At 52.4% G+C, this 27,500-nt stretch overlaps 1 protein-coding gene across 8 annotated transcripts in view; it reads right to left on the minus strand.

The window, feature by feature from the left end:
- Positions 1-27,500, minus strand: part of TRIM9 (tripartite motif containing 9) — a 62,015-nt gene that overhangs the window by 4,308 nt on the left and 30,207 nt on the right. Inside the window, exons 2-11 of one of the 8 annotated variants that reach the window (XM_053945564.1) lie at positions 24,521-24,616; positions 23,520-23,642; positions 15,035-15,145; positions 13,598-13,751; positions 11,113-11,258; positions 9,704-9,842; positions 5,501-5,689; positions 2,787-2,828; positions 1,722-1,745; positions 375-678 (exon numbers count right to left, since the gene is read on the minus strand). In XM_053945564.1, the coding sequence (XP_053801539.1) occupies positions 375-678; positions 1,722-1,745; positions 2,787-2,828; positions 5,501-5,689; positions 9,704-9,842; positions 11,113-11,258; positions 13,598-13,751; positions 15,035-15,145; positions 23,520-23,642; positions 24,521-24,616 (1,328 nt within the window). Of the gene's footprint in view, positions 1-374; positions 679-1,721; positions 1,746-2,786; positions 2,829-5,500; positions 5,690-9,703; positions 9,843-11,112; positions 11,271-13,597; positions 13,752-15,034; positions 15,146-23,519; positions 23,643-24,520; positions 24,617-27,500 lie in introns of all 8 variants that reach the window. The other 7 variants (XM_053945566.1, XM_053945563.1, XM_053945567.1 and 4 more) reach the window with 7 other exon arrangements.

Genomic DNA, 27,500 nt, shown 5'->3' on the forward strand with positions numbered 1-27,500 from the left:
CTGCAGGAAGGTGACCCCAGGCTCTCCCCAAGCAAAGTCCTAGTCCCATGTGGGACACGAGCAGTGCCTGTGGCACAGGGATCAAGGCAAATGTTGCTGCAGGAGTTGCAAGGATTTGGCTGTTACTGGGAAGGGGATGCCAACAGGAAGAGTCAGCGTGGAAAAAGTGGTGGCAAGCAGGGAAGGAATACTGGAACAAGGCAGCACCAAGCAGGCAGGGCCCGATCCCCACTCGGGGAAGGGCACATCCTCCAACAGAGATGACCAGGACTGATGTCACCCTTCCCCATGGACACTTGTAGGTGCCACTGTCAAAGCCACAGGCTCTTCGGGCTGTGGTGTCCGGGGGGAAGCCCCTGTCCCTGCCCACCTACCTGTTGGTGTGGGAGTTGTTGTGCATGAACCAGCTGCGGTTGTTGTCCACGTACATGGCCCAGGCCTTGTCGTCCTTGCCCAGCATGGCATCCTTGAGGACGTCGATGCGAGCCACGCCGAAGGCCGGGTCGGGGTGGTTGTCGTAGCGATCGATCGACAGCTCCCAGTAGTGGAGCCCTTTGGAAAAGCCCGTTTTCCCCAGCACCACCCTGTCATCGTAGCTGTTGCAGGTGACAGTCAGGTTGTCGTTGGAAAAGATGATGTCAGCGTGGGCAGAGGAGGGGTCGAAAGAAAACCAAGCAACTGGAACACACAAACAACACGGGGTTAGCGCGGTGGGGACGCGTCGGGGCTGTGTGGAGCGACACGGACAGGGCATGCTGCATGCACGACACGGAGCTTCCACCACGGAGGGACAACTTCCACCACGGAGGGACAACTTCCACCACAGAAGGACAACTTCCACCACGGAAGGACAACTTCCACCACGGAGGGATGCTCTGAGCTCCCGTGGCTGCAGCTGCCAGTGTGCCTGAGGTTTTATGGCCAGGACTCGGAGGAGTTTCGCTCTTGCTGCTCCATGGCTCCCAATGTCTCAGCTCGTGAGCCTGTAGGATCCTCAAAATTTGGCCCTTGCAGGAGACGTGATGCTCACCAGGTCTCCAGGCTCTAACAGAATTATGGAATAATGGAGTGGTTTGGGTTGGAAGGGATCTTAAAGCCCATCTTGTTCCAACCCCTGCCATGGCAGGGACACCTTCCACTATGCCAGGTTACTCCAAGCCCTGTCCAGCCTGGCCTGGAATGTAATTTACTCTCAGGACAAGTGTTACTTAGTTTGCAGAATCAAGTCAGTGTGGGAAGGGGATTGAGGATCAGCAGATAAACTCTGTGTGTGTATTTAAGGGCTGTTTTTGGGAACCAAAAGCACACACAAAGGTCTTCATTTACTGAGTCACACAAAGAAACCTCCCTGCCAAGCAACAAGCCACACCTAAGACAAGAACTCATGGGAAGGCTGGAAAATGCCCCAAAACCTCCAGGATTCCGTAGGGCTGCTGGTTTAAATACACAGGACTTGGTTACTGAAAATCTGACAGACACAGTGTCACATCCTCGACAAGACAGAGGGACAGGGAGTCATTCACAAGCCACCAGCCCGGTTCCCCAGGTGGTTTCCTCCAGCTGAAAATGTGAACTGACACATCCACAAAACACTCTGGCGGCTTGAAAAATAAAAACACTCGGGTGAGACTGATTCATTGGTTTATTGGAACGTTTCACAGGACAGCTCCCATGCACGCGGCCGCCCCGCGCTCCCCGCGCCGCACACGGGGGTGCCGTACCTGCCACCATTTTTTTAATGTCAACTGTGGTCATTCCCAGGGAACGGCATGCGGGAGAGAAAACAGCACGTCAGCTTGGGTAGGGAAGAGAAGGAGAAACCACTCCTGCTTGTCTGTGACTCCAGCCAGAGCATGGATCTGTCGGCATTTTGGGTCAAGGTGGGGCGAGAGGCACGAAGATGGGCTGGGGCTGTGAGAGGATGCAGGGTGAGGAGGGAATCCCACAGGGCTGCAGGCTCCTTCTCCCAGGGGAATGAGCAAGACTGGCCCTGCAGATAGTCTGAAGAGGACAGGCAAGCAGCAGCCACCTTGCTTTAATTAGCTGCAGAGGGGCTAATTGCATCCACGGCATTTGGCCCACGTTCAAGTGCCTTAATGAGCAGGGATATGTACTGAGAATCATGGAATGGTTTGGGTTGGAAGAGACCCTAAAGATCATCCTGTTCCACCCACTGCCGTGGGCAGGGACACCTTCTACTATCCCAGATTGCTCCAACCTGGCCTTGCACACTGGCAGGGATCCAGGGGCAGCCACAGCTTCTCTGGGCAATCTGTGCCAGGAGCTCACCACCCACACAGCCAGAATTTCTTCCCAATATCCAACCTAACTCTGCCCTCTTTCAGTTTAGAAGAGGAGGAGAGCAGAAGGATCAGTTCTCAGTTACAGGGCCACTTCCAGAGCACTGACCTCAGGCTTCTCTTTAGAGCCATACAGGGAAAAACCAAAATGCCTTTACATCATCCAGCAATCATAACTTCTCCAAATTTGCCTCCTGCCTGGGGCACTGATGCAGTTCCCATTCTTGGAGGGATTTAAAAGCCTTGTGGATGTGGCACTTGGGGACATGGGTCAGTGGTGGCCTTGGCAGTGCTGGGGAGTAGTTGGACTTGATCTTAGAGGGCTTTTCCATCCTCAACAATTCCATGATTCTGTCACATCTGGGAGTGCTCTGCAAGCAGGGTGCAAGCAAGAAACGCTGCTCAGTCGCTAAAGAAAAGATAAAAAAGCAACAAGAATGAAGCAACACACAGTAGGTGCCTGTTAATTGTAATTAAGATACTTGCCTAATTGGGAGTAAGGCGATCCTTGTGTGTCAAAATTGCATCCTATAAAGAGATACTACATTTCACACATCACAGCTAAGGAACAACAACCTCCCGGCAAACACTTGTGAGCATTTCATTGTTAATTAAGCATCCAGCAGCCACAGGAGGCCTGATTCATTAAAAGCCAGAGGACACGGAGAGGGGTGGCAAACACAGCCTGGGAGTTTGAGTGTGGACTGTACAAAGTCTGACTGCTCAGGACCCCGAATTATTCTGCTTTTCTCCAGGAAAGAGGCAGGAAATTTTAGCCTTGGTGCAGTATCTTGGCTGCTTGGTAAAGATTCTCTAAACTGACTGAAAAACCACTCCTTGAAGGACAGGGATTGAGGAAAAGGCAGCTCCTGATGGGTCTGGGTGGGAGTGGAACTGGAAAGGGGGACTGGGGGCTGACACCTGCCTCAGAGCCCAAAGGGCTATAACTTCATCAGCTGCAAGGGCAGGATGTGTCAGGGTGCCATTCATGCTCCTGTGCCTGACTGCTGGCTGCAAGCACCTCATGGGATCCAGGGACTGACCCAGGAGCTTGTCCTGACCTAGGGGCTTGTCCTCATCTAGGAGCTTGTTCTGATCCAGGAGATTGTCCTCACCTAGGGACTCGTCCTGATTCGGGAGTTTTTCCTGATCCAGGAGCTTGTCCTGATCCAGTTTTTTCTCACCTAGGAGCTTGAGCTGATCCAGGAGCTTGCCCTGATCCAGAAGCTTGTTCTGACCTAGGGGCTTGTCTTGGTCCAGGAGCTTGCCCTGATCCAGAAGCTTGTTCTGGCTTAGGGGCTTGTCTTGGTCCAGGAGCTTGCCCTGATCCAAGAGCTTGCCCTGATCCAGGAGCTTGTTGTGACCTAGGGGATTGTCTTGATCCAGGAGCTTGCCCTGATCCAAGAGCTTGCCCTGGTCCAGGAGCTAGTCCTCACCAGGAGGAGACACCAACACAAGGCCTGTGTTGGCACTGTGTGGGACAGCTCTCATGAAGAGCTCTGGATTTTAGGGCCACCCCTGTCCAGCTCAGTGCCTGGCTTCCCCCTCCTGCCCTGGGTGTTGGTGGGAAAGCACCTGGCTGTGGTTGTGCTCCGTGCTGTGCCAAGAGGCTCCTCCTGAGGCTGCTTTAATGAATCCTGCCCCGTGTCCCGACTCCAACACTGCTTCTCCAGGTCTCCGCGCATCGCTGTGCTCCAAGCTCTCGTGAGGGACACACAGACCCCGTTTTGGCGTTCAGGACCCCGTTTTTCCCTGTCTCCCCCACCCCAGAGTGGGGCTGCAGAAGGTCCATGGTGCACACACGGGTATCGCTCACGGGCAGCACGGAAGGGTCCCGTAACACCGGACACAACGGAAGGAACGTCCGTAACAAAACAGCGTTGGAAGCCATCAGCTCACAGCAGCACGATGAGAAATCAAACATAAAAAGCACAAAGAAAAGAAAGTTTGCAGGGTCCCCCCCCCCCCGGTTATTCTGGCAAGGGTCATGCTGCAGCATTCCTCATTCCGTGTTATGGCATGGAAGTCAAACAATCGGGGGCCCCCATTCTTCCAGGGCTTACACCCGAGAAAGCCGGGAATTAACACCTTTGGAGTGGTGTAAATCCAGAGTGGTGGAAGAATCAGGGCCCAGGATCTTTAGCAACAGAAGATGTGCAAAGACTGGTTAGAAAACAGCTCTGAGAGAACCCTGTGCCTGTGGCTCCTTGCTGGCTGCCCCAATCCATCCCTCGCTCTGCCTGACCTGCCTCCATCCCAGCACGGATTCCGGGCGCACGGATCCGAACCGAGCGCTCGTGTGGGGCTGCCAGGCCGGCGAGGCATCACAGGGGCGGTGTCCTCTGCTCTGCAGGAAACAAGGCTTTGGGATGATCACATCTGGGTTTGGAAAAGCCGAGCCCAGTGCTCAAAGCTGAGCGGAAGAGAGCCCACGTCTCCAGGCCCTGAGTCGGGCTGTGAGCTGGAATCACAGAATCCCAAACTGGTTTGGGTTGGAGGGGACACAAATCACCTTATTCCACAAATCACCTTCCACTATCCCAGGCTGCTCCAACCTGGCCTGGGACAGACACTTCCAGGGATGGGGACTCCTCAGTATCCCTGAGCAACAAGCCAGAGCTTGCATCCAGACTTGCTTCTTTCTTAAGAGGGGTCTAGATTTAATCAACCAAACTAATTTCACAGACCAAATCTCCCAGCAGAAGCTGCGTTTCCTGGTTGTATTAGGAAAGGAAAGCATGGGGATATTCCCACAGGTTTCACCCAGGGAATGTCTTTTCTGATTAACCCTCGACACAAGCTCAACACAAACCAGAAATGAGGAATCTTCTAGAGGAAAGCGTTCCCTGCCCATACCAGGAGGTTGGAAGTGGATGAGCTTTAAGGTCCCTTCTAACCCAAACCATTCAGGGATTTATGATCACCAAAGGGTTCAGCCTTGCCAAGAGCAGCACCCAGGTAAGGAATTACTGTGCTGCTCCACCAGCCCACACCTCAAACTGGCCCAGCTGCAACGCCCCAGGAGAACCACGCCACTGCCCCCCCTCGGCGGCAGGAGCAGGCCACTGACAAACAGAAAGAATTCCCGCTGCCATCCGCATGTCATGGGAAAAACAAACACAACGGAACAGAACAAACAGAAAGTTTGGAGATGCCCAGAAGCACAGACCAAGAGGCAACGCCAGAGGTGCTCAGCTCACCGGCTGAATTCAGGGACTGTAAGGAAGAATGCAAGCTCAGCTGGTGGGCCGAAGATCTTAGCTCAAAGTAGGATCTCCCCGAGAAGCTGGGTTGCAGGTTAAGGGTGGAGGAGAAAGGACTCATTCTACGAAGCTGCGATCTTTCCAAAGGCACTGGAAAAGGGAGGGTCTGTTCTTCTGACTGCGTGTCTAAACGTAAGATCAAGGCAAACTACAGATCAGAAATGGGGTCTCTGCTGGGCGGCCTCGCTCCCCGGCCCGAGCTCGGAGTGGTGGCAGGGCAGGAATGGCTGATGCTGGGCAGCCCAGAGAGACCCTTCAGGGCAGCCTGACAGCGAGGAAAACACGTTCATCTTCCAAAGTGTCCCCGTGTCAGCGTGACAAATTCCATTGTTTTCTGTAAAGGGGGGGGGGTCCTGCACCTCTTCACAGTAAGGCACCTACAAAAAGTCACAGGTTACCATGCACACGTCCCATCGTGCTTGAACACATCCCAAACCTTTTTGTGCACGATAATCAGGGGTGGAAAACCCAGCTGGTGACATTTTGCAGGGCTGTGCTAAGCTCTATCACCCTAAGAACCACCAAGCACCCACCTTACTCAAGGCCTGTTCGGGAGGTTGTGTTCTTGGTATCCCTTTGTACCTGTCAAAACACATCTGAGCCTTACAGCAAGAATTTAACTCGTGGGATTCACAGCAAAAATGTCAGAGCAGAGGGAACCTCTTGGGTCATCGATTCCTGTTCCCTGCTACCACAGTCACCTCCCACAGTTTCTTCCCTAACCTTTTCCAGGATTATGTTAACATGAAAATGTAGAATCCACCATCCACACACTCACACTGTATCCCCCAGCCTTCCCAGCTCTGCTGTGAGTATGGATTGAGCTGGGAATTGTGTTAGAACAGATAAAAAGGAACATTTCTTTGCGTGGTGGGTTGTAACTTCTGCAACTCGCTGCCGTGGCCGAGGCTGTGGAAGCAAAGGGTGTCAGTGGGGTCACAGGAGATAAATTATTGCACAACAGCCAATAAACAGAGCTCAAAATTTGTTTATTAGTTTAGCTTCTAACCCTTCCAAGAGTGAGAGGAACTACTACCACGAGTAGCTGTGCTCATGGCTCTCCCTACTTAGCCCCTCACATCCCTCTAGCTCCTTGCAGGCTGATGCCCCTGGGGTTGTTCACCCTTTCCAAAAGCTGCTGGTTAAAAAGCTCTGGTTGCTGCTCAGGGTCACTGCATGGATGGTCAGGAATTTAAAGCTGGGCTCCAGATGAGGAGCTGGGCTTGAAAGAAAAGGTTCTGGTGCTTGGCTTGGCTGGGGAAGGGAGGTGGAAGCTCTGTGCCTGGAGAGAAGCCTGGGAGGCACCGCTGAGCTCCATCTCCACCTGGGGTGACTTGGTCCTTCATCCTGACATCCAGAACATGGGAAGTGGTCAGCAGGAGTCTGGCCAGAGGCTGGGAAATGAGGGAAAACCAGGAGAGCAGGGGCTGCCCAGCTCAGGGAGGAGGAGGAGGAGGAGGAGGCTGGGAGAAACCCCAGGGCAGCCAAGCAGGGCTGCCACCAGCCAAGCTTTGGGACATGTCTGTGCCCTGGGTCACCTTGGAAACTTTCTTCCAGACTCACTTCCCAGCCCACAGCTGAGCTTCACTCAGGAGCTGGAGAAACAGAGGTTAAGGCAGAGCCTTGGGCTCAGATGTGACAGAGCAAGAGACACTCCCAGGGATCGTGTGGAACAGCCCCAGATCAGCTCAGGAGGGGACACGGTTCAAGGCAAGGATGTCACCTTCAAGCCTTGCTGCCCCTTGGCTGTGCTGGTGACAGGGATCTTCACCCCTGGGAAGCCCCAGCACAGGGGAAGGGCTCTGGAGCACAGACCTTCTCCCAGCCAGGAACCACCTTGTCCTGCTGGTGGCACCAAGAAGCAGCTTTGAAGAGTGACCTGCAAGAATTCCCTTTGGGATGAGCAGAAGGTGCCTCTCACATGGGCTGGGAAGATGTTCCTGCTGCAGACTCCTGCCTGTGCTGCCTTCCCACGGGGTTTTGGCTGTTTGGCTGGGCAGGACCACAGAGGCACCACCTGCAGAGCCCCAGACACGTCCCCTTCTTCTCATCAGCTGCTGAGGCCCTGCAAGACCCTTTGCTCCCCACTACCCTCTGCTCACAGAAAGCAGAAGAAAGGCTTCAGCTCCCTTCCACAGGCTGCAGATGAAGATCTCATGGGCCAGAGCTACAAACCAGCTCTGAAATACCAGAATTCCTCACAACCACTTACAGCAGGACAGCCACGTTCGGAGAGATGCTCTCTTCACATCGAGCCTGTCCCTTCTTTTGTCCTCTCTTCCCACACAACCACTTTGCAGGAAGCTGCAGAGCTTGGCTGAAGGGAAAAGCTAAGCCTACTTCAGACAAAATAGCTCTTAAGAAGGCCTGATGCTGCTGTAAAAGCCAGGAATAAAAGCCTAAGCAAGGGCTGTGATGTGCTCCATTCACCAAGGCACTGGGATATCCGGAAGCTGCACACACAGATGTGATTTATTTCTCTTTGAATCCAAAAGAGCTCAGGCGGCCTCTAAGAGCACAAAATGCTCCAGGCCCGTTTGACTTTTTCTCCCTGTTTCTTTTGTGCTGGAATAGCAAATGCAAGAGCTCATTCAAGTGAAAAGGCTGAATGAATGCAGCCAAGGAGAGTGGAACTTCTCCTTGGTGGCACAGCCCTGCTGGGACCACAAGCAGCTATTTTCTCCCAGATTCCTTTGTATTTTGGAGCTAGGCTCAAGGTGAGAACACCTCTGAGAGGAAATCAAAGCTGGGAAGATCATAGTGGGGACCCTGCAAACTCCTGGCTGGGACAACCTAAAGCCCAACTGGTTTTGATGAGGAAACTGTGTCTCAAATGTGTCGTGTGAGGCACAAAAGAGATGAGAAGTCAAAGCTCTGCTGTCTCCTGCTCGGGCTGGAGTGGGAGCTGTTGACCTTCAGGCTTTGGGAGCAATCCTGGCCAACCTGGCATGGGGCTGGATGCAGCTTGTCCCATCCCTGCATCTCCAGAGGAATTTCTGCAGCTTCTTTGCTGCTGGTGCTCAGTTTGCAAACTGGGGTGTCTCTGACAGATGTGCCAAGGCCTCTGTGCTGTGCTGAGACCTCCCTGCCTCTCCTGTGAGAAGTTTGTCACAGTTTTGCTGTCTGCTCTAGCTCTGAATGAATCCCATTCCTCGCTGACCTGCCCTTTCCAAACGGGAATGGTGATCTGCAGGCAGCGAGAGAAACTAGCTTTGTTTCTCTAAGAGAAACAAGCTTGCTCTGCTTTTGTCTTCTATTTCTTCAGCAAAAATCCCATTTTCCTCCTTGCTCAAAGCCCCCAGGGCTGCTCTGTGGAAGGAAAGCTCTCCCCTTCCTTCCACCCCACCAGCAGCCCCATGAGCTGTGTGTGTTCCCTTCTGACCCCAGCTGCCAGCCAGCTGGCTGCTGCTGTGAAAAAACCCTCACACAGCTTGGAAAAGAGAGATTTTTTGTCTGGGAGCAAGGAAAAGGGATTCCAGCAAGCGTGGAAAGCTCCCAAAGAAGGGATTTGTGCCTGGCTGTGGGGCAGCAGACGTGCTGGTGGGGGCTGATCCCTTCCTCCACAGCTGCAGCTCCCCACTCCCAGCTCAGAGCCAGCCTTGCCACTCTCCACCTGCACGTCAGGAATAAACCAATTTCCCGCAATGGATTAAGTGCCTGGTGTGACAAATGTACTTAAAGCCAGGCAGGGAGATCCCCCTGCAGCCTGCAAGGGAGTCTTTTAATATTCTGAGTGGGCGTGGGGGCGAGGCAGACGATGCCTCGGGGCTCCTGTGCATCCCTGGCTCTGGAAGGACACCCCCACTGCTCCACAGCCCCTCTGCTCCCTGCCAGGCCTGCATCCTGTGCTTGTGGCACTGCTCAGTCCAGCAGAGCCCTCAGGAGCAGCGCTGGCAGCGTTTTGCTTTTTTAAACGGGCCCAGCAGAAACTCCTGAGCTTCCCTCTCGTGTCGCATCACCCCAAAATTTAAACACCTCCCCGAAAGAACATCCTCTGCACAGGAGAAGGGGGAGAGGGAAATTCTGGCTCTGTTGGAGGCTCCTGACACAGCTCTCCCCCTCAGGGCAGTGCTGCTGCTGCTGGTGCTCGGGGCGGGCCGGGCTGCCCTGCGCCGTGTCCGAGCCGCTGCCGGGCCTTACCCTCGGAAGTCTGGAGCACCAGGGTCTTGCTGTAGGGGCTGACTCCTGACTTGTTGAAGGCCTTGACCCGGGCACTGTAGGTGCTGTTGAAGTGCAGCCCATCCACCGTGCACATGGTCTCCTTGCCCACGTACACCTCCTGCAAGGCAACGCCTCCCGTCAGCGCCGGCGCTGGAGAACGGCCCCGGCGTGCCCCGATCCCACCCTGCCCCGATCCCACCCTGCCCCGCTCCCTGCGGGGCTGGGGAGGGCTCAGGCTGAGCAGAATGGGCTTTGCTCCTTGGGCTGCAGCACCAGCAGGAGCTGAGGGCGGTTCTGCCCCTCTGCTCTGCTGGGATCCCACCTGGAGCTCTGCCCCCAGCTCCGGGGTCCAACATCAGGAGGATGTGGAGCTGCTGGAGAGAGTCCAGAGGAGGCCCTGGAGCTGCTCCAAGGGCTGGAGCCCCTCTGGAACCAGGCTGGGAGAGCTGGGGGTGCTCACCTGGAGAGGAGAAGCTCCAGGGAGAGCTCAGAGCCCCTTGCAGGGCCTGAAGGGGCTCCAGGAGAGCTGGAGAGGGACTGGGGACAAGGGATGGAGGGACAGGACCCAGGGAATGGCTCCTAGTGCCAGAGGGCAGGGATGGAGGGGAGATTGGTCAGGAATTTTATCAGCAGCAAGCACTGACCTTGTTCTCCCCACACCCAGCCTCCTGCCCCCTTCTCTCCAGGTCCCACCCACGTCACCTCTCCTTTGCCTCAACTCTGAGCTCACTGTGGATAAATTCAGATAAATCCACATCCACTGTGCCTTCTCTCAGTGGATGTGAACATGCCAGGATAATTATTGGCGTGTTGGATCAGAGAAAAATAATATTTTAATTGTGTAATTACAGCAATTTCAAAGCCCTCAGGCCTTAAACACCTCTGCTTGCTGGCAGCTGGCAAACCATGAGGCTTTCATGGCAATTAGCATACCTTGCATGAAATATTCAGCAACCTAAAAATATGGACCTTCATGGAAGGGTTTGGGTTGGAAGGGACCCCAAAGATCATCTTACTCCAACCCCCTGCCCTGGGCAGGGACACCTTCCACCATCCCAGGCTGCTCCAAGCCCTGTCCAACCTGGCCTTGGACATTTCCAGGGATCCAGGGCCAGCCACAGCTCCTCTGGGTAACAAGAGCTTCAAACCTGTTGAGTTTCCAAGGCAACTTGGCCACTGGAAAGGCATTTGCACCCCTTTAAATCATCCTGTACCCCAAAACCCCTCAGCTCGTCTGCACCATCTGCTTCCCTGGGCAACCCAGCAAGGAAGAGGGGACTTGCAAAAATAATAATAATAAAAAAAAGGACAAATCCTGTGGCCACCTGATGGCAGGGAATCGCTGGAGGCAGAACATCCCCTCCCACACACTGGCTCCAAGCACCTACCCTGAACTGGCCACCGTTGCCATCGTCCAGCTCCAGGATGTATCCTTCCACCTGCACCGTGGACAGAGGGGGCTGCTTCCAGGACAGGGTGGCACTGTTGTTGTGGGTGCAGCACTCCTCCAGCTGCAGGATGGGCGGGGCCGGCACTGGGGAGGAGACTAATCACCAATTAGCACAATTAGTGCGACCCTGCGGGATGCAGGGTGCAGTTACTGCCTCGGTGGGAAGGCAGCTCCAGGGGTAGGGGAGGAAGCAGAAAGGATTTGTTCTCCCACCAAGCTCCACCAAATCCCTCCCCCCACCACCAGCCTGGTGAAGGTTTTCTGCTTTATTCCCATTTTCTAATTAATTTTGGAGAATTATGGCAGCACAATGTGCCTGTCTTGAGCTGCCTGGACCTTTCATGCAGCCAGTCCCAAACCTGGGACAATTCTCCCACAGGTTCTGCATAACTCTGGGTCTGGACTTATCTACAGCCCTGCTTTTTCCCTTCAATAAATTCACTGCAACAAAACTGGGGGGGCTGAGCCCCCTTTGGCTCCCATCAGCTGCACAGGGCACAGAAAGGACTGCCAGTGTTTTTTTTTTTTTGCTGTGTTTGGGCATCTCCACATGTCCCACAGCCCACTGAAAAGCACGGGAAGAGTGACAGGGAGATGTGCCCTGACACATCTCTCAACAGAGCTGCTCGTCCACCATCCTCATCCTCACTGCCCAAAGGGCCAAGAGCCAGGGGAGCAGACATGGAGGAGCCATGGATGCCTGGGGAAAAGCTGGACTTGCCCAGCATTCACCCTCTGTGACTCCTCCACCTCCTGGGCTGGATCCTGCAGGCTGGCAGTGGGAGTGGGATGCTCTTTTTTTGAGGCCTCAGGTGTTGCCCTCCCTCCTCTGGTGCTGTGACACAGATTTGGGATCCAAACCCAACCTTCTGCAAGTCTGCAAAACCAACAACTGATTTCCACAGCCAGGGTGAGCTGGGAGGAGGAGGAGGGATTTGATAAGAGGAGGGTGGGCGGCTGAACCAGCAGCAGATTTGTTCTTATTAATTAAAAATAACCCTCTGGGCTAAATTGCAGGAAGGGAGGGCAGGAACACAGGAACCTGAAACAGCAATCCAGCCTTCCCTGGGTTTGCTATCCAAAAATATTCCTGACATTTCAGATTAACAGCCTGGCTAAGGAAGCACCATCAGCTGAGGATGCTCCTTGTGGGACAGAGAAGAGTGTGGCCAGCATCCTTGCTGCCCCTGGCCACTGAGACACCCTGGTGTGTGCAGACAGCTCCTGGGCCAGGAATTCCAGCTGTGATGGGGATGAAGAGCAGTGCCAGACCCGCAGCTGGTGGCTCTTCCTCCAGGCAGCTGAAGGTCCAGGCCAGGTTCAGTGTCCTCCTGAGCCTCCCCGTGTCACAGCTCCTCTGCACCTTTGTCACCTTCCCTGGGCTTGCCAAACCCCAAACTTCTCATGGGCTGCAGCAGCCCTCGGTGGGACAGGAACAGGAGCACGGAGGGAATGGGGAACAGTGGGGAAATGAAAGCCAGAATGATGATCTAAACCAACAGGGAGGTGAGGAGAGGGAGGGCAGAGCCCAGGCTGGGTGACCTGGCTCTGCTTGGAGGGACATCTGCTCTGTGACAGATGCTGCTCAGCACTGGACGAGCACGGGGATGTGAGGAGAGGTTTGGGAAAAGGCTTGTGCTGCTCTCAAGAGAGAGGTTCCAACCTGCAGAGCACTTTTCAATGCACTAATAACTTTGTCAGAGCACTTTTTAATGCACTAGTAACTTTTTAATGCAGTAGGAGTGCTTTTCCAGGCAAAGCCAAACTCCTGGCACCTTGCTCTGGCACACAGATGCCCAGGGATGTAAAACCCACAGGAATGGGCATAACTCTGGGTCTGGGGTGCCCAGTCTTGCTGGGAGGTTGCTGGATTAGGCCCTTTTCTGACCCACAGCAACTGAGAGGAGTTTTAAAACTTTTATTCCATTTTCAGTCTCATGTGAAGGGTGAGACAATACAGATGTTATAACTCATGCCATCTCAGAAGCCAGCTATTTCCTAATTACAATGCACTATAAGTGTTTCTTGGCCTATCATGCTTTAAAGTAAATACTTTAAAGCCAATCATCTAAAATTGCCCCTTGTGGGTCCTACTACAATGTATCTTTCATAGTTCTGTTTCTCCCAAAGTATTTAGTTTTATTTGCAAAGCCATCCTTTGAAACTTGCTTTTAGTTCTGTTTTTCTCTTGATGACATTTGTCTTATTCTATAGCATTTCTAAGCCAGCATTTCTTACCTCAAAGTTTCCATACAGGTGCACACTATGCCAGCCTTCTGTTAAGCCTTGAGAATTCTCTGCAAATTCATCTCTCCCAGGAGGTGAGAAACTCTCCTTTTCTGCCCTTTCCCTGGGATGAGCTGCCCGTCAGCTCCCAGCAGGAGCGGAGCAGAGCTTTGGGAAGGCACTGGAAAGATCCTTACCTTTCATCTGCACGAAGTCCAGCTGGTGGATGGACTGCAGCAGAGGGGCGTTGTCGAGGTTCAGGTCGAAGTCCGTGGTCATGCGGGGGGTGAGCGTCCCCTTCCCCCACTGATCCTCGGTCAGGTGCACCCTCCTGATGAGAGCATCTGAGATCTGCAGGGCAGGAGCAGCCTCAGCTGCCTGGGATGTGTCCCGTGCCTTGTCCCCACCCTGCTCTCCCCTCCCTCTGCCTCCCAAGGCTGGGATGTCACACGTGGTTTCCAGCATCGCTCTTCCCTGCAGGCTGGGCTGGAGGAGGGAACCCTGGGGTGCTGGGTGCTGTTTAATGGCAGGGTTTAGTGCCAAAGTGTTGGAAAACCCCAGCTTTACAGAGATGGGGCAACTGAGAGGTGTTTTACAAGATTTTACTCTGTTACCAGTCTCGTTGAAGGGTGAGACGTAAAAGATGTAAAACTCAAGGCCATTCCATCAGAGCCCAACCTATTACCTTACAAATGTTTTCCAGGCTATTAGCATTTACCACACAATGCTGCTAACAATTCTAACACCAATCACCTATTATTTTACCCCACGTGATCTTGCTACAATGCATCTTTCACAGTTCTAATTCTCTAAAATATCTGGTCTTTTTGCAAAACCATATTTTGAAACTTGTTTCTAGTTCAGTCTCTCTCTCAACCATGTCACCTCTGTTCCATGGCCTTCCTAAGGCAGCACACCTTATCTCAGAGTTTGCATACACATGTACAGGGCTGTGTGAGCTTTCAGTCCGGTTTTGAGAATCCTTTACAAATCCCTTCCTCACACCAAAGGGAGCCCAGGAATGCCTGGTGGGATGCAGCTCCCAAGGGCTGTCTGTTGGTGCCTCAGTGGAGAGCCACAGGCCTCCAAAATGGGTAATAATTAGCACTGACTCCATGATTGCAGAAGGCTGATCAATTGCTTTATTATATCATCTATACTATTATTCTATACTTATTCTATATTCTATACTTATTAAGAAACTCAGTAACCCCTACAGCAAGCCCGATACAGCTTTGACCTAATTGGTCAATCCATCCAAACACCATCCAGTGTCCAATTAAGAAATCACCCTTTGGCAAACAAATCTCCACGACACATTCCACGTGTGCACAACAGCAGGTGCAAGTGGAGATAAGAATTGTTTCTCATTCTTTCCTCTGATCTGCTCACAGCCCTCCCTGGGAAAATGCCTGGGAAATTTTCTGTGCCTGCTCTCTGTGCCAGAGAGCTGCTGCCACACGGCGTGATCCCTGCTCCAGAGATGCACCATCCACTCCCTGCTGCAACCCTCTCCTCCGGAAACGTCCCTGCCCTGACGCTGCTCCTGCCCTGCTGTGAACATGGAGGTGACCAGAGGCAGATCCTTGATTTTATGGGCCCATCCCTGCTGGAGCAGCCTTCCCCACACCGACCTGCAGGAAGCCGCTGGGGTCGTTCTCCTTGATGACCTCCAGGCAATATTCCATCAGCCCCGTGGTCTGGCGCAGCTTCACCGTGCAGTGCGAGATCTGGTCCCGCACCACCTGCAGGGGACAAGGACAGCAGGGTCACAGCAGAGGCAGGACTGGCCAGGACTCACACACTGAGCTCCAGATCTTTCAGAACCAGGGGAACAACAACGTAGAAACCCAGAAAGTTTTTAAGGTCCCTCCCAACCCGAACCAATCTTGTTCCACCCCTTGCCATGGGCAGGGACACCTTGCACCATCCCAGGTTGCTCCAAGCCCCATCCAACTTGTCCTTGGACACTTCCAGGGATGAGGAGTCCACAACCTGTTCTAACAAGCTTTGTTCAGCCCAAAATCATTAACACACATAGTTATTCAAAGCAGGAGGGCAGCTCCATGCCCTGCCTTTAATTAAGCCAGCTTCCAAATGGCAGCTTGTGAGCTCCATGCAAAGCAAATGCCAACTTCCCTGGATCCACAGCTGCCCTATCCACCCCTGGCATGCAGGAGGCAGCTTATGGGGCTGGCTCTGGGGCAGCTGCACTCAAGAGGATGAGGAGTGACCCTGGCAGCTGCTCTTTGCAAGAGGAATGAACACACCACCTCCCCCAGCCCCATCCCTGGGGATCTGCTTGAGATGCTCAAAAGCTGCAGGGACCAGAATTCCCTCGGGAGGGAAGCTCCAGGGAGAGGAGATAAATAAATAAATCCAAGCTCTGCCTGGGGCTGCCCAGGCTCCACATTAAGGCACCTCTTGCACTCACAGCTCCTTCCCCAAGGGATCACATTCCAGTATCCCAGCACAGGAGTGTGGTTTGCTGGTGCCTGAGGGCTCTGCTGACCTTCCCTGAAGCACAGCAAGGAGGAGAGTTCAGGCTGGATGCCACAAGGATTTATTTGAAAGCTGGCTGCTCCTTCACACTGAACCCTGCAGGTCCAGGATTTCACTGAGACAAGCAGCTCAGGAAGAGAGATTTTATTCTTGGACAAATGTGCTCAAGCACTTGTGGAAGATTTTTTATTTTCTACTCCTGGAAGAGCTTTAAAAAGCTGTGTGCAGTTCTCCACTGGCACTGACCAAAGCTGTGCAGCTCCGTGGAGTGTTACAGCGAGGATGAGCTGTGAGGATGAGCTTGGCAGCTGCAGCCAGATGGGAAAAACTGCAATAAACAGGGATGAACAATCCTGGGAGCTCAGTGCCTGCTGCTCCAGGGGCTCAGCAGGGCTGGGATGCCCATTCTGAGCTGGAGAGCACCTCCTCCTGCCAGCATTCCTGTCCGAGGGATGGGCAGGGGAAAGGAGGCACAGTGAAGGAACCTGGGCTTCCAGGGGGGGGGTGACTCCTGCAGGGCAATCAGTGCCATCATGTGTTGGTTAATTAAAATTTAATCACCTCTACTTAATCTACTGCACAGGAAGAAAAGAATCACCAGCCTTGCAGCTTAGAAGCACAGATTCCTTCAGGTTGGAAAAGCCCTCTAGGACCACCCAGGCCAACTGTTCCCCCAGCACTGCCAAAGCCACCACTGAGCTGTTGGAACCCTGGGTGCTGAGAATTTCAGACTTTCTGTGCTGACAGGCACTGACCCCCAAGAGAACACTGCATTTGACCTGAGATTGTAGAAAAATATTCCAAAAGGAAATGAGAGAACTGAGATTATGGGCGTGGAGTTTGAATAGAAGTGTGTAGTATCACAGAGCAAAGAAACTTAGAGCTTGAAGTTTTAAAATGTAGTAATAAATAAATATATATATATAAAAGATAGAAGTTTTAAAGCAGAAGCTAATTCTTCTTCACCACCTTCTTCATAAGTTTAGGTGATATTGTGTAATTGGAGAAAAAAGTCCATGTTGTGGGACACGAGTAGTTAGTTATTAAGTTAAAAGTAAAAATAATTTAAGTATCATTGCTTAAATAAACAGTTTATCCTTAAAAGGCCTTGTAGAGAGAAAGAGAGATATGACTGCGTTTTTAATTTGTTAAAGTACTGTAGAACTCACAGTTTGTGAGACTGTAACATAGGTAAGATCTAATAAACATCTGAGTCCAAACAAGAAATACCATCTCACACTTTTAATCCCAAACTTAACAAAAAAGAAAAAAATAAAAAAGAAAAGAAGAGAAAAGAAGAGAAAAGAAGAGAAAAAGAGAAAGGAAAGGAAAGGAAAGGAAAGGAAAGGAAAGGAAAGGAAAGGAAAGGAAAGGAAAGGAAAGGAAAGGAAAGGAAAGGAAAGGAAAGGAAAGGAAAGGAAAGGAAAGGAAAGGAAAGGAAAGGAAAGGAAAGGAAAGGAAAGGAAAGGAAAGGAAAGGAAAGGAAAGGAAAGGAAAGGAAAGGAAAGGAAAGGAAAGGAAAGGAAAGGAAAGGAAAGGAAAGAAGGAAGAAAGAGAAAGAAAGAAGAAAGAAAGAAAGAGAAAGAAAGAAAGAAAGAAAGAAAGAAAGAAAGAAAGAAAGAAAGAAAGAAAGAAAGAAAGAAGAAAGAAAGAAAGAAAGAAAGAAAGAAAGAAGAAAGAAAGAAAGAAAGAAAGAAAGAAAGAAAGAAGAAAGAAAGAAAGAAAGAAAGAAAGAAAGAAAGAAAAGAAAGAAAGAAAGAAAGAAAGAAAGAAAGAAAGAAAGAAGAAAGAAAGAAAGAAAGAAAGAAAAAAAGAAAGAAAGAAAGAAAGAAAGAAAGAAAGAAAGAAAGAAAGAAAGAAAGAAAGAAAGAAAGAAAGAAAGAAAGAGAGAGAAATCCACACTGACCCCTGTTCCCAAGTCCACACAGATTTTAAATCCCTCCAGGCATGGAGACTCCTGAGCAGCTGTGCCAGGGCTGGACACCCCTTCCCACGCAGAAATTTTCCCTAATATCCAATCCAAACCTTCCCCTGGTGCATCTTGAGGCTGTTCCCTGGGAGATTCGGGACAACATCCCTGCTTGTGTGAAATGCCATTCAATGCTCTGCAGAGCAGCCCCAGATTTTTAGGGAGCAGCCAGTGCAGCCCCTGTGCAGGGTGGACAAGGCAGCAGAGGGAGCTCCCATATTGCTCCTCTGGCCCAGGACACTGTCCAGAGGCTTGTGGAGATGCTGGATGGCTCTGAGATGGAGCTGGACCTGCACATGCTGCTTGTGGCCTCAAACACTGCTGCTGTTGTTGGAGTGGGGAGTTCATTAATTCCAGTTTCTAACACTGGAGTGCACTGGAACAGCTCTGCTGGGCTGAATCACAGAATTCCAGCATGGTTTGGGATGGAAGGGATCTTTAAAAGCCATTCAGTGCCACCCTCTATGGCAGGGACACTTCCACTGTCCCAGGCTGCTCCAAGCCCTGTCCAACCTGACCTTGGACACTTCCAGGGATCCAGGGGCAGCCACAGCCAATCTGGCAATTCCAGTCCAGTCAGGAATTCCCAGTTCCCAATCTCCCATCCATCCCTGCCCTCTGGCAGTGGGAGCCATTCCCTGGGTCCTGTCCCTCCATCCCAGTGCCTCTCCAGCTCTCCTGGAGCCCCTTCAGGCCCTGCAAGGATAAAGCAGAGCCAACAGCTGGTCCTGGAGATCCCACTCCTACACTGACCTTCCTGAAAGAGGGCAAGCCCCTGGATTTCCTTTCTCAGTCCATCCAGGAGGTGCAGAGCAGCTTTTTGGCTTTGTGTGACCCCTCCTGCTCAGAGAGAGGGCTCAGGACTTGTCTGCTCCTGCAAGGGCTTTTTGCCTGTGTGCATTTTGGGTCTCCCAGCTGCACCCCGTGAGATAAAACCAATCAGTGGGGTGCAAGCCTGCTGTCAGAGCTCATCCTGGCTGTACCAACCAAGGCAGAGGCAGGTTGTGCATTCCCTGCCTGCTGGGAAGGGGATCCCACGTGGAATGCCTGGAAAAGCCACGCCGACCCCTCTGTGGGGGAATGCACGTGCCACTGGGAAGGCAGCAAAGATGGGATTGCTAAAACAATCTTCTTATCTTCTTTGCAGCTTTAATCTCTGTCTGCTTTGCCCAGGATAATGAATTTGTGAACCTCTCCCTGCTGGAGCTGATGCTTTCCAAGGATTTCCAGCAGAATTGCCATCTGCTGCCTCCAGCCAGGAAACAGCATTTGCTGGGTGAAGACATAATAAAAGCTTTTTTTCTTTTTCTATTAAGGTGGTCAAAGACTAGAAAAAAAGAGGCTCCAGCAGTAGAGACACTCCAAACTCCCAGGGCAGCCTTTTTTCAAGTGAATCCAAAGCTGCAGCTCTGTCCCAGCCCTTCTCTAGCTCTGATCCTCTCAGGGATCCAGCGTCATCCATCTGGAGAGCCAGGGCATAAAACAGCATTTTAATTTCACCATCCCTACAGCACAAAAGCCAACAGTAGAGATCCACGTTGCCTTCACCAGCACCAAGCTGCTTTTAAGGTAAAAAAAAAAAAAAAAAAAAAAAAAAAAAAAAAAAAAGGATCTTTGGTTGGGATCTCCTGGGGCTTCGTGGCTTTAAAGGAGAAATGGGATGCACACAGGGCAGAAAGATTCCATCAGTCACTTTGATCAGTAAAATTAAAGGTCTTAAAAATAAGTCATATACACCTCTCATACATTTGAAGGCCTGCTCTAAACCCAGTGGGGTCAGTAAAGCCAAAATATTTTCCATGTGGCCTTAAGCCACTTGAATCCTGTGATTCTTAAGCCACAGAATCCTGGGATTCTCCTCGTGCCTGAGGGATTTCTACTCCCTGTCACCCCAGAAATGCAGAGTTTGCTGATGGAGAGAGCTGGAAGGGAAATCTGGGAGTTCCTCAAGCCTTGGACTCGTGCAGGAGCCTGTGCTGGGCTGAGGGGCAGCCTTGGGAGGCCAGGAAGGACTCGCTCCAGATTCCCAGGAAAACCTGGCACACCCACGTGGGTTTTGAACACATCCAGGATGGTGATCCCACTGCTGGCCTGGACAACCCTTTCCATGAAGAATTTTTCCTTCATATCCAATCTAGATCTCTCATGAAGCAACCTGAGGCTGTTTCCCTTTGGCTGTTAGCTCAGAGAAAAGACTGACCCCAGCCTGGCTCTTCATGGCTCAGATTTTGAGGGGATTTGGGAAGCTCCACACATTTTATTTGTGGTCATTTTTTACCAAATACCATTTTCCCCCCCTTTAAATGCTAAATAAGGCAACAGCCAGAACCTGGCTGCTAATTCCAGCCTATAAAAAGGGGTTTTTGTGCACTCACAGCAGTTCACCACGACCTTAAAATAGGACAGTTCTTTCAAGAGCTTTTCTTCCCTGAGATGACATTAACTATAATTTACATTTTAATTTTAATACAGCTCCTAGAAGGCAATAACATCTCCACTCAGCTCTACTTAAGTGTCCTCCTCCTTTTTTTAGTGCTTGGGTGGATAACAGATTTCAAGGCACCCAACGTTCCCAGTGCCTGGGATGAGTCCTGCTGGGAATGTCACATGGAGGACACGGATGGAATGTCACATGGAACGTCACCCTCCTCACCCTGGGTCACCTGCAGGGCCGTGGGGATGGAAGGTGGTGCCCTGTGCTTCACCACGGAGCTGCACACCCAGATGGAAAAATCCCAGATGGAAAAATCCCCAGGACAGACCCCGGCAAAGGCTTTGAGTGTGCAGAATCCCACAGCCAGAGCTTTTCCCAGGGGGGTGTCTCCACGGTGACAATCCTGACTGAAGCCCTGAAGAAGGAGCAGCATTTCACCTCTGGAGAGCCAGTGCCAGGGACAGAAGGCCTTGGGGAGCGTTTTCTGTCATCTGCTCTCCTGGGAAACGTGGCAAATGCTGTCTGCCTGAACAGCAGCCTGGAGAAATCACAGCCAGAAGGCTGGAAAAAGACTGGAATGCTCCACAGTGCTGCTGAGAGCTTCAGGAGGTGCACCCAGAGCTCATCCTGTGCGTGTGGTGGGCTGAGGAGAGATATTTCTTCCTGGGAAAAGGCTCCAGGGAAGCCTCTGTGTGCCCTGCACAAACCTGCCCGTGCTGCTGGAGGACATCACCCCTCGGGAGAGACCCCAGCACTCCTCTGGAAGGCAGCACCAGCAATGGGAAGGACACACAAGGAGATGTGTCCTGCAGGAGGAGCTGCCCTGGCCCCAGTGCTCCTCCAGATGTTGGTTTTTAGAGCCCAGGTTCTCAAGTCTTGAATCCAGCCATGGTGGGAGGCTGCAGAAGGGCAGGGAGATGTCCCTCCCAAGCTGGTGTCCTCACAAGCCTCTCCCTGCTCTGCAGGAATTAGTGCTGGCCCAGAGTCAGGCCTGGATGTGTGCCTGCCTCCGTGGAATGCGTGTCAGGACAAAGCAGGGCAGTCCCAAAGCCAAAGCCAGCCCAAATCCAGGCGCCAGCCACGCGGGGATGGGAACTGGGGCTGGGAACTTGGGCCGTGTCCTGAGAGGTGCCTGTGGCCCTGTGCCAGGGGCTGGCTCTGTCCCCCTGTGCCTCTCCTCCTCCCTCCATCCCACGGTGCCAGCATGGCCAAAATCCCACTGGGCAGGAGCAGCAGCCCATGGAGAGTCCAGGACAGGAGCCAGGACACTGCGGCTCCGTGCTGGCTGCTGGAGCCACCAGCTGGGGCCTGAAAGGGCTCCCTGGCACTGCCAAGGCTCCCTGCTCACTCATCTCCAAGGGTGAGATGCTCCAGGATGGGGCAGTGACAAGTGGACACACAGGACAGGCCTCCTGTGGGAAAGGGTGAAGTTCCCAGCACGGGTTGGTGGCCAAAAGTGTCCTGTGCTGATGTGAGCATCCCTGGCAGTGTCCCAGGCCAGGCTGGACAGGGCTGGGAGCAGCCTGGGACAGTGGGAGGTGTCCCTGCCATGCCAGGGGTGGCACTGGGTGGGATTTTAGGTCCCTTCCAACCCAAACCATTCCATGATTCTCATTCTAACTGGATGAGGCTCAGGTGCCACCCCTGCCAGGGCACCACAGAGCCCTTCCTGCCCTTCCCACAGCACCTGGAGCTGCAGGAGCTTCAGGGAGGGAGGCTCCAGGGCTGATTTAAGAGTCCAGTCACAAACCCAGGGCTGTTTCTTCTCCTAAGGACCAGGCCTGGCCGACGACAAAGCCCAGCTGATAACGAGGGTGGATGGGGGTGGGATGGAGGCCATAGGACAGAGCAAGCAGGGGGATGCAGATCCAAGGACAGAACAAGCAGTGGGATGCAGATCCATGGACAGGAACAAGCAGTGGGATGCAGATCCATGGACAGGAAAGGACAGAACAAGCAGTGGATGCAGATCCATGGACAGAACGAGCAGTGGGATGCAGATCCATGGACAGAACAAGCAGTGGGATGCAGATCCAAGGACAGAACAAGCAAGGGGATGCAGATCCATGGACAGAACAAGCAGTGGGATGCAGATCCATGGACAGAACAAGCAGTGGGATGCAGATCCATGGACAGAACAAGCAGGGGGATGCAGATCCACTCCTCCAGCCAAAGGCCTCTGAGGGTTGTGCTGAGCAGGGAAATTGCTTTGTGCTGCCCAGCTTTGTGAGAGTTTAATTAACCATGCCCTGAAGGGGATGAGGGAAAGGGAGCCCACCAGGCACTGGGGGTCCCCTCTGTGCTGAGGCTGTTTGGGGTTGTGCTTTGTTGCTGCAATGAGCACTGATGGTGGCTCTGTCCCACAAAGCTGCCATTGTCCCCCTCCCCGTGAAATGCCCTTGTGCTGCCCATGGTCTGCATGCAGACAGGCCTGGTGGCCTTCACCCTTGTTTTAGGCAGGTCCAGGAATCCCTCTGGCAGCCTCCTGGGTGGCCCAAAGCAAAGTCAAGAGACACAGAAGGCAGAACATTGGAATGACCGTGGGAAAGAGACCCTGGAATCCTAAATGTGGGTGGGACATCCCTCAGCTGGACTCCATCACTGGTGGCCAGGGTGCAAGCCCCGTGTCCAACAATTCTGGGCATGGCTGCACCTGTTCCACTGCTCCCAGGTGACACCTGGTCCTTTGCTTCCCTTCTCAGCCCCACATCAGCTGGAAAGACGTGGTGTGGTGACAGTGGGAATGACACCAACCAGGAGCTCCCACTGAGCTGCACCTCTGCTCCCCAACGCCACCAATCTCAGTGCCACCACCACCCCGAGGCCAGGAAAGCAGAGAAATCAGAGCCAATCCTGCTCCTGGTGACAACTCATCACACCAAGTGGCTCAGGACTTCAGCAGAAGTTACAAGCACTCAGCATCCTGCAGGATCATTCCAGAAGCTTGGGAGCAACGTGTGACACGAACAAAGTGATTTTCCAGGCTGTACACGTGGTTCTGCTGACCCAAGGACTAGAAATGAACCCAACAACTCAGTGGGGACCAGCTGGAGGAAGCAGGGCTCTGTCAGGGACATGCTGCGAGCGGGCCGGGCGCCTGCAGCAAGACGGAATTCACGTGGAAAAGGAGGGACCTCCCCAAAAAACAGCATCCCAGTCCTCATCCCCACCCAGTGCCAGCCCTGCAGGGAGCTCTCTGACCAGCCAGGCTCACCTTCAGCTTGTGCTCATGCTCCTTGTTGACCCGGGACAGCAGCTGGGCTTTCCTTCTGTTGAGGGCGTCGATGAGGGCGTCACACTGGGCCACCAGGCAGGCCTCGAACTCCACGCTGTTCTCCTGCAGGGCACACAGGGAATCACAGCCCAGGGAACATCCCCAGCCCAGCTGGAAAACTGGATTTCCCTTTTTAATGGTGCCACAGGGGTCATTTTTTGCCCGTGCAGCTGCACCACTGTCACCCACGGATCCACAGCATCGGATGTGGGATCCGTGCGGCCTTGGAGCGTGGAAAATGTGGTGGTGGGGATGCCTTGTGCAGGCTGCCCTGGAGCAGAGGCTGGATGGAGTCACAGAATAAAGCAGGGATTTATTCAAAGGATCTCCTCCATGGATCCACCTTGGGCAGCACCAGAGCCCAGCCAGGGCTGCAGCCAAGAGGAACCAAAATGGTCCCAAAATGCACGAGCGCTCCCGGGGGCTCTCACTGGGATCAGCTCTGCTCCATTTGCACCTTGCAGTTCATTGTCCCATTCCAGCTTTAGCCCAGGCACTCCCATCCTGCTTGTTTTTCTCTCTGCAGCCCACGCTGTTTGTGCTCCTGGGCCTGAGCTTTGGATCATTTGTCCTTGGTGCCCAGCTGGAGCAGGAATTGTTTTGTCTCCCTGCTCTGTGCAGAGAGCTCACCATCCCATAATATGGAGCCCAGACCCTCACACTAAAGCAGCACAGAATGGGAAAAATAGAAAAGCCAAAACCTGAGGCATCAGTGGCAGGTGAGGAACAGGTTTGGATCCACCCATGGCAGAGATGGGAAGGGCTCAGGACTCTGCTGTTCCCTCCCACCAGGAGCAGCAGATTTGGGGAAGGTTCAGGGGGGCAATATGGAAAGCAAGGTTCCTTTGGGAGGGCACCCACCCAAGCAAGCATGGGAAGAGGGATAGGGGATGGCTCATCCTGGTGGGAAGGGGCAGTTTCTCCTCCTGGAGACTCAGTACCTGGATTTGCTGCACCATGTTGCGGAGCTGGACCAGGAATTCCTTTGCCTCCTTGGCTCTGTCTGACAATCCATTCAGGGCCTGGGAGAGCTGGCTCTGCAGGGGAAGCAAAGAGCAAGGTCATTTCCATGTCCAGGACTCATCCATCCCCCAGCACAAATACAACTGACTCCACAGAGGTCCCTCTCAAGCACTCCAAGTAACGGAACTAACAGGCAGAAACAGAGCTGGTAACAATCAGGAAAATCCATGGAAACAAGGGAAAAACAAAAGCAACATGGACAACTTCAGTTATCTGCACAGACCTCGCTCTGCTAACAGGCAAGCTGTGGAAATGTGGGCAGATTCTCCCAGCACACCCAGATCAGAGCTCTTGCAGTGCAGCTGATGGACGAGGCACCCACAAGATGTAAGAGACCAGATGAAGATTTCCTTTGATCCGACATGGGCCCATCTAATGGTTTCCAGCAAAGAGACAGGATTGTGTGGGATTTGGGCTGGGGATGGGCTGCAGCATCCCACCAAGGTGTGCCTGAGTGCAAGGAGGGGGAAAAGGAGGGTTAACCCATCATACCCTGGCTTTGGGAAGCAGATATTCAGTGTCCACCTCCTCCACAGGCTTCCCTGGGTGATCAGGGACGAGCCACATCCACCCTGGCTCTCACAGTGAGCCATTTGCTCCCTCCCCTGGATCTGTGCCCTCCAGGGAATCACCAAAAATTCTGTAGGGTCTGACCCAGGTCAGGCCACCCGAGTCAGACTGAAAATCAACCAAAGCCTCCTGACAGTGAAGGGGAAATGGATTGATAGAAAATTCTTAAAGCTTGACAGAAAGTTTATATGGCATGTATCTGTATGTAAACTTTGAGATAAGAAATGTTGACTTAGAAATGCTGTGGAATAGGATAGAGGTTGTTGAGAGAGAAATGGGGCTAGAAACAAGTTTTAAAGGATGGCTTTGCTGAAAAAGACTAGACACTTTGGAGAAATAGAATTAAAATAAAGATGTATTGTAGTAAGACTCATGAGGGGTAATTTTAGATTATTGGCATTAAGGCATTTGCAGCATGGTGTGGCAAAGGCTGATAGGCCAAGAAGGGATTATAGTGCATTGTAATTAGGAAATAGTTAACTTCTGATTGTGATGGTGTGAATTAGAACATCTGTGTTGTCTCACCCTTCACATGAGACTGAAAATGGAATAAAAGTTTTAAAATGCCTCTCGGTTGCCCCATTTCTAAGTGAGAAAAAAACCATAATCCAAGAGAAGGTAAAGGTCTTCCTGCAAAATACTGAGTGCTCCTTCTCCCTTTGGAGTGGGAACGCTCCCACAGCCCTGAGCAGCAGAATTTTGTAATAACAATCATTATGTTCATCAAATGCTTTTTCTTTTTCGTTTTTATGGCTCTTTCTGAACACTCACTCAGGAATCTTCCCACTCTCCCCCTTCTGCCATCGCAGCAGTGTGTGGATTATCTCAAGAGCTGGCCAAATCACCCTCAGCTATTTTTCCTCTGGGAGAGATTTTGCCTCTTCTCTGGGCTGCAAATTGGCTGCAAACACCCCGTGGGTTTTGGGGGGTGATCTTGCTTTGAGGCAGACACACAAAGGTGCTGGGAAGGTGGCTGACGTGCCCAAATCTCCAAAAATCTACTGTGCCCATCCTTCCAGGGATCAGGATGTGGGCACTGGGCTGGCAGCCCTTCCCAGAGGTGCTGTGCCCCCCTGGATGCCAGTGTGGAAGATGGGAGAGGGGAGGAGGGCTCTGCTCTTTCTGGGCTGAAATCAAGAGTAAAACCCAGCACTGCCACCGAGGAGAGCCCTGGCAACCCTTTAATGGCCCAGGAAATAATGGCCCAGAAAATGACCTCGCTGCTGCTTCCCCGGGAGGCTTTAATCTCACCCGAGTGCTTCCTGCATTTCCTTTGTCATTTATCCTTAGGATGTGGAGCTAATCAGGGAATGCATCTCTAATAAAAATGGGATTGCTAAATCAGCTCAGCAGATCCCCCCCATCCCTCCTCCCTCGCCCAGGCAAGGTCAGAGCCCCTGCAGGGACAACCCAGCCCTGCCTCTTCCCAAGCCTCCATCACCTTCCTCAGCCCTCCTGGATCTGGGGAGATGCCCCAAGCCCAGCAAGGTGTTTTGCTGAGAGCTGTGCTGCTGCAGGGCCCAGGTCCCTGATAACACAGGCAATTAATGGAAAAAATCAGCAGGGGTTGGTTGTGTTTACAAGCTCCTCATTAAAATTGCAGCATGTTGTTGTTTTTTTTTTTTTTTTTCCTTCCTTTAAAGTCTTTAAAAGCCTTTTTTTTTTTTTTCCCATTAACATGAATTTCATAAAGGGTATCTTTAGATCAACATAATTCTTTGAGGCTTTCCTGATGGGAAAGCTTTTTAAAAGTGGGCTTAAAATTTAATAAGAGCTCTGTGGTGCCTGCGTTTGTTGTCCATGGAGGTTCCTTCACCCCAGGCACCCCCAGACTCGCAGCAGAACATCTCCCCTGGTGCAGCAAGCTTGCAGCCCCCACAAAAAGATGCTCCATCAGCTCAGAGCATCCCTGCCTGTGGGCTCACTGCACCCCTTTCTCAGCTCAGCCCTCCCCTCTGCTCCAGATATTCTTTCTGCCTCCAGTGCAGGTGAGGGAAGAGCATTATCTCATATGCAAAATGTAATTTTCCCAGAGTTTTAAGGCCAGTTCTTACATATGGGGGGGCTCACTGGACACAGGAGCTCCGAGGTTTAGCATTTCACCAGCAGGAGCTTCATTCCCACCTCCAGATGGGTCTCCCTCAGGAAGCCATTCCCCCTTGTCCTGTCACTTCATCCCTTGTGCAAGGTCCCTCTCCTGCTCTCCTGGAGCCCCTTTAGGCACTGGAGTCCTCCACAGGAGCTGTGAATATCCTGGAATGCTGCACTTGGCATCTCCACGGGGCAACAAAATCGTTGTGGCTTTTTTGGGGTCGGGAACCCCGCTCT

This window comes from Vidua chalybeata, chromosome 6 (assembly GCF_026979565.1).
Source record: "Vidua chalybeata isolate OUT-0048 chromosome 6, bVidCha1 merged haplotype, whole genome shotgun sequence".
Taxonomy (NCBI): domain Eukaryota; kingdom Metazoa; phylum Chordata; class Aves; order Passeriformes; family Viduidae; genus Vidua; species Vidua chalybeata.